The 6,665-nt window shown below is 47.5% G+C and overlaps 2 protein-coding genes across 12 annotated transcripts in view; one reads left to right on the top strand and one right to left on the bottom strand.

Moving 5' to 3' along the window:
* Positions 1 to 316: 316 nt before the first annotated feature.
* Positions 317 to 4,949, bottom strand: EXOC8 (exocyst complex component 8). Its single transcript, XM_043477136.1, has one exon. The coding sequence runs from the start codon at positions 4,797 to 4,799 to the stop codon at positions 2,622 to 2,624; it is 2,178 nt and encodes a 725-aa protein (XP_043333071.1). The 5' UTR covers positions 4,800 to 4,949; the 3' UTR covers positions 317 to 2,621.
* A 64-nt stretch (positions 4,950 to 5,013) lies between these two features.
* SPRTN (SprT-like N-terminal domain) overlaps positions 5,014 to 6,665 on the top strand; it is a 49,045-nt gene continuing 47,393 nt past the window's right edge. For 8 of the 11 annotated variants that reach the window (XR_006270968.1, XR_006270967.1, XR_006270964.1 and 5 more), the window contains exon 1: positions 5,156 to 5,625. Coding sequence is in view for 4 of the 11 variants with exons in the window: in XM_043477142.1 (XP_043333077.1) it covers positions 5,405 to 5,625 (221 nt within the window). In the remaining 7 variants the exon portion in view is untranslated. The other 3 variants (XM_043477139.1, XM_043477137.1, XM_043477140.1) reach the window with 3 other exon arrangements.

Genomic DNA, 6,665 nt, shown 5'->3' with positions numbered 1-6,665 from the left:
AAGTTCTTAGGTCATATAGCCCACATTATATTTTCTTCATTTAAAGATGTGCAGAAGCTACAAAACCCAGTAAATTCATATTTGGTATATCTGACTCCCATTCAGGGAAATCCTAAAAATCTGCGATTTGACAATTCACAGTTCTGATAGTAGCAGAACACTTACTTAAATTAGTAATGGTTTTGTACCTATGATCCCCACATAGAAAAACAAAACATAAAAACCTAGGCATTTAAAACATTTCAGTAACATGAACATAAGAATATTAAATCATTAAAGAGAAGAAATGAATATATAATAATGTAACATCAATCAATTTTATCCAGTGTAAGAAAAAAATGTAAGCTTTATTTTGGTAAGACATTTCAGATTCCCTCAGATCACAGCATACCAATAAGCAAAACGTACACATACTGATCTTATACTACACGTCAAGTCCTGAATTCCCAATCCCAGGAAAGCAAGCTGCAGAATACTAGTGCTGATAACAACTACAGGTAGTATTTGAAACAAAAATAAATGAGTTTTCAGCACTTAAGTGAAATGAGGCTTTAATCAAAAAGAGACTTAATTCCACAGGGCGTCTTTTTTCAACAGTAATTAATTCATTCAAGTCTGATTTCAAGCTCAAGTGACAGTGTTATGTTTGAAGCAATTGAGAAAAGGCAATCAACACGTAAGTGGTATAATACAGTATGTACTAGATTTAGGGGCAATCTCTAACTGCATTCAATTTTTAGACCTTGTTTTGGAGTCTAATTAAACAAGAACTAGAGCTCTGACCCCACTTGGAGGAATGCAGTGAAATTGCTCTGCCTTGGCACAAAGGCACGTTGCAACATCGATGCTCTTTAATCAACTTGTCCCACACTAACCCATTCTTCAACAGCATACTTCCTCCAGCTACAACTTAGAGGAACACACAACTTTTACCAGAAGAAAATTCTGTACTTCCAGTTTTAAAAAGCAGACAATGCTATGGAGGCAACCATTTGAATATCTGAGTATACACACTGAGGTTTCTGCAACTTCATGGCATAAGAGAAGTTTTGATTTCAGAAGTATCATTTCATGAACCCAGCATCAAATATTTACACAATACATGTTTCATACAATATAACTTTAGAAACTTCAAGCGGCATAAAATTTTTATCAAATTCAAGTTTCCAGTGATCTTAAAAAAAACAAAAGGCAGGTTACAACTGTTTTTTGTTCAACTGAAATATCCAGTCATGGTTATTATCTAGAAAATGCTAAAGTTATGTGAAAAAATTTAGTCAAAGAAATGATTTTTAACCTTTTAAATATGCACAGCTAAACAGAAAATAAGAGGTTTGTCTGGCATATGAGTAATTAATGTCAAGGAGCTTTACAACTCTCAGCTGCTATTAAAAACTATTTCAGGTTTTACATAATTTCCACAGTCTTAATACCACTATTTTCATTCAGATAAAAGAAATGACCTTTCGAAGTCACTGACATCAGAAATGACACTTATGGACAAGAATGATAACTAGAAGCTGGGGAAAAACGGGTCTTAGCAGTTTCTCTCCAGGTATGAGGAAGGCCATATAATCAATATACAATAGATACAATAGTTTAATGGGCACTTTTCTGTTTTCCTCTTAGCCAGAAAAAACAAATCTCTGCTCAAAGCAGTCACACTTGAGAATGCTATGGGGTCTGCATATGATTTTCCCTAATTTCCTAACCACCCAGACCCTGAAATCCAAATAAGTATTTCAATGAAAACTTTGCTCTCATTTGCATGAAGTCTGATTCACTTTATGTAACCCACACTAAAAGTGGGTTATCTTTATTATTAACAATGTGTCTTGTTATCTTTATTATTCTTAACATGACAAGGAAAAGCTCCAGCTGGAACTTTAGACAACTCAGAGATATGTACAAAAAAAAATGTTATCACAGTTCTTCAGATTTTCAAGTAAATGCACCCAAATCAAGTGTTATCAAGCTGCTAATTAGCAGCTACAACTAATGAACCATTTAAATCAGGTTGTAAATGCTTGCTAAACTGTGTTTACAAAAGCTTCCTTTTGTGAACTATAAGGACTGGAGTATTAGACTCCACACACTAGCTACTTTCATGAAGGAATTCTGTTGACCAAAGTTTCCCTAAAGCCAATTTTCTCAACTCCTTCCCTTTCCCCTAAACTGTTCACACACATTTTACAGTCCACAAGAATATGAAGCAGGGTGTTTTATTGGCACTGTATCCTTTCAGAAACCTAACATTTCAGTGAACTGGGAGACTTTCACTACACACTCTGTGTATTTACAAACACTGTTCTATCTGCACCGCATAATCTATACTGTGAGAAAGTGTGTTGAGTCAAAGGATAAGCTGAAACGCTATACTGTGACAATATATTCACTAGAGAGTTCGCATACCTTAAAAGGAAGGCATATTAGTTATTTTAATAATTCCAATGTTTTTGTTATATGGGCTTAACATTTTTTTCCTTTGATTTTGCATTTCTATCTGAGAGAGCATCTTTTAAGATGTGTTTGAGAGTATAAAGAATATGCTAATACAACTTAATATAAATATAAATAATATATAAGCAATCTATAGGGCTACACATAAACAGGTCCAGGTGTCAGACCACTGACGTTGTACTTTCGGGATTCACGCGAATCAGTCTGGAGGCATTTCTCAGGTCCTGGAGTTGCTTGGCAGGTTTCCCCACACCCTCCTCAAACCTTTTTTCCACCACAGGGAGGACTGTTTCATACAGGAAGGACGCGTTCTGTTTGATAAAAGCTTTCTTCTCTGGATCTTGCTCACACCGAAGGCTGTAATCCACATGCTGGACAGCAACCAGAATGATCTCCACCAGGCTCTCCAAAAGCACCATGTGCAGCTCTGGGAAATACAGCTTCAGTGCCTCTTCTAAGAAGCCCATGGTCTGCTTGGTGAACGCGACCACCGTGTAACTCAGGTTCACCCAGCAGTCATCCCCCGTGTATTGTTCAAAGTTACTCACCCCACAGCTCTTCATTTCCTCTTTGAGTTTCCCCAGGGCCTCTGGAGTCATCAAGTTCATCCTCCTCCACATCTCCTCGGAGTTGCGATGCTTAGTGGCTTCGATGATGATTTCTTTATAACTATGCAAGGCTCCTTGGATGTCTTTCACCAGAAGGGCATGGATGATGAAGGTGAGGTCGAGTCCGATGTCACCCAGTTGCTGACAGTGCTCCTTCGCCACTTTGACACACTCAGCCGCTGTGGAGAGGCTCTCCTTACTATCGAACACCTGCTTGCTGAAAGCATCCACGAACATGCCCATGGCTGACCTCGCCCAGACCACAAAGGCAGAGTAGCAGCCACTGTCGGTGCCTGCAAAGTCGGTCTCAAATTCCCTGGCGGTCTCCAGAAGGCTGGTAAAGAAAACGTGGCACAACTTATGAATGTAGAGTAAGGTGGCCCCTTCAATGCGGAGCTGGCGTATTGCGGTGTGCACAGCTGCCGCCCTGTTTCTCAGAAACAGCTCACAAGCCTTCGTGCACTGGCCAAGTCGGATTAGTTGAGAAACTGCCCTGCGGGTCGCCTTGGGACCACCTCTCAGGGACCGATCCGGGGAGAGTTCAAAAACTAGCACCTCGGTGAGCTGGCGGACACGCTCATCCACTCTCGCCCTCAGTTCTTTGACAGGAGGTGGGCTGGGCTTGTCTTCTAGATAATGGTTCAATTTATCCAGCAGGTCAACGGCACCTTCAAAATCCCTCTGGGCAATACAGACATCCAGGTCTTCAGGCAATTCTTGGATCCATTCCATTGAGAGGTCCACCTTCTCTTCTTCTATCTCGGGAACAGTTGGTTCGTCGTCGTCTTCGTCCTCAAACGGGTTACTGGCCTTGGGGGTCACTTGGGGTGGCCCTCGAGGGGCCGCTGCCTCCTCCTGTTCCCTGCGTCTTTTTTCATTGAGGGCCCTCTTGGTTTCCTCCAGCACTTCCAGCCACTCCCGTTTGATTTTTGCATTTTCTGCCTGAAAAATACGGCTCTCAGGAAACATTAACAGCTTGAACATGTCCTTCATGGGTGGGTTGTCCTTGACATTGACCACAGCCAAACCATCCAGGGGATAGAGGGCGTTGTAGCGATACATCCCCCGCCGCTGTGGCAGCCAGGTGGCCACCAGCAAACAGTCGTTCATGAGAAAGCCGTGCACTCGCTGCAGCTGGGCCATGTGGTCCGCCTCGTATTCCACCAGGTCACCATTGTACACTAGGTACTGTCCCGGCGTCTCCAGCAGGTGCCTGCAGCCTTCCACCTTCTCAAGCAGGGTGGTGAGGGTTCGCTGCTTTCCTTCCTCGCCTGGCCCAGAACCGTCCCGGGAGGCGCCCCCGGGGCTGGGGAAAAAGCCGGTCTGGCCCCGGAGGTGGTCGCGGCCCCCCGCTCCACCTCCTCCCTCCTCCCCTCCAGAGGCGGCGGCGGCGCCCGCGGCAGCGGCAGCCGGCAGCAGGGTAAGCGGGATGCTCTCCAGGCTGCTCTTTTGCTCCGTCAGCAGGTGGCTGAGCTGATACATCTCGCTCTCCAGGTAGGAGATCTCACGGGCCGTCTCTATGAACTGCCGGTAGTTCTGGTAGACGTTGCGCTTCAGGTTCTGCGCCGTCTCCTCCGCCAGCGCCTGGATGCGCTGTCGGTGCTCCTGCAAGTCCCGGTCCCCGTCCGACTGCTGCGAGAGCTGCTTCACGTACAGCCGCGCCTCGAAGCCGCCCGACTCCAGCTGCCGCCGCAGCCGGCTTGCCCCACTGTCTGACATCGCCATCGCCATTTCCGTCCGGACTCACGCAGTCCCTGTCACTACCGCCGTGGCCGGTGCGCCGCTGTGGAGGCCCACCCAAGCCGGGACAAACTCCAGGGCTAAGGAAGCAGGATGGAAGAGAGACGAATACGCCTGCGCCCGGGTTTGAACTTCAGTCACTGCGCCTGCGCAAGGTGCCGCGTGCCGACGGTGCGCCTGCGCAGTAGCTTCAGGGGCCTAGGGCTCCTACGCTGGAGAAGCTATTGCGGAAGTGAGTGGAGGGCGGGGCAGAGAGATGTAGGTACTACGAGGTGCTACGCGTGGGCGGAGTGTGTCGTTGGTGTTTGACGTGACTCGCGAACCGTGAAGACTGTAACCAGGTATCTGAAACCTTCAACCCTAGTTTTGAGCCCATAGGTGGTGTCACGCTGAGTTCTTTTTTTTAAGACCCAGAATCTTGACTTCGGCGTTTGGGACAAGCTAAGTTCCCGTTGTCGAGCCCGTTTCCCCTGAGTCTCGCGAGATCGGCGAACTGGCCAGAAAGCCGGTATCTCCTAGGCGTGTGACCGGGCCCTCAGACCCCCCCCCCCCCCCCGCCCCGGACGTGGAGTCACCCCCTCTGGACCTCGGCAGCCATGGATGAGGACCTGGTTTTGGCACTACAGCTTCAGGAGGAGTGGAACCTGCAGGTCTCGGAGCGCGAACCGGCCCAGGAGCCCCTGTCGCTGGTCGACGCGTCCTGGGAGTTGGTGGACCCCACCCCTGACTTACAGGCCCTGTTTGTTCTGTTCAACGACCGTTTCTTCTGGGGCCAACTGGAGGCGGTCGAGGTGAAGTGGAGCGTGAGGATGACGCTGTGAGTCCCGGGCCCCGCTGTGGACGGGGCCGCCGGCGGCCCTTCTGTCGCCCCTCCCGGTCCCGGCGGCGTTAGCCCGGGCTCTGGATTTGGGGCAGGCGGCCCCACAGGGATTATCTTCCTTCCAGCCCGTTCCCTTCTCACCTTAAACGACTTCAAGAAAGCCCCGTGGCTCATCCCGCGATGGCTTGACTTGTAAGGGGCGCACTGAGAGAAAAATTGTGTTTCTTTGAATCTCACTTCACTAGAAAGGGCTTCCCTGGTGGCTCAAACGTTAAAGAATCCGCCTGAGACCTGGGAGACCTGTGTTTGATCCCTGGGTCGGGAAGATCCCCTGGAGGAGGGCATGGCAACCCATTCCAGTATTCTTGCCTGGAGAATCCCATGGACAGAGGAGCCTGGCGGGCTTCATACAGTACGTGGGGTCTCAGAGTCTGACACAACTGAGCGACTAAGTACACAGCACAGTCCAGAGGCCCTTAACGGTTACTAAAAAGCAGGTTAACGCTTTTCTAATTTGTCTTAGGGGTGTGCTTTAGGATCCAGGTGGGAGAAACAGCCAGAATCTGCCCCAAGAGAGAGTGCCAGGGACACACTGTGTGGTGTACTTAGCAGTGAGCCCCGGAGCCCCAGAGTGGGGAAGGTGCTCATGTTCCCATATTTCTGGATCCAGGGGATCTAAAGGGATGCCTCTAAAAGGATCCCTTCCTGGCACTCCAGGTTTGAGAAATTCTGATTTGAGATAATGTACCCCGGTATATGAACGGAGTTAACAAGTAAGTCTAAGAAGTCGTTGTATACCACTGTACTTGTTTTTGAATTGATATCAAAGCATCTAAAATAAGAGAGAAGATATGACACTTCGTGTGTTTAACGTATCTCTTCCATATAGGATTCCATTATAATTTTGGACATAGGCTAATGGAGATCTGGCCGTTACGACTACAACTGATTGAGCATAGCTGGTAGGGAGGAGACAGGGAGCAGCAAAATAATATTATCTTTTTCAAGCTGTTACAGCCTGGTAACAGGCTAGGGAA

Source organism: Cervus canadensis, chromosome 8 (genome assembly GCF_019320065.1).
Source record: "Cervus canadensis isolate Bull #8, Minnesota chromosome 8, ASM1932006v1, whole genome shotgun sequence".
In the NCBI taxonomy this organism is placed as follows: domain Eukaryota; kingdom Metazoa; phylum Chordata; class Mammalia; order Artiodactyla; family Cervidae; genus Cervus; species Cervus canadensis.
This window is presented reverse-complemented; position numbering and strand designations above follow the sequence as displayed.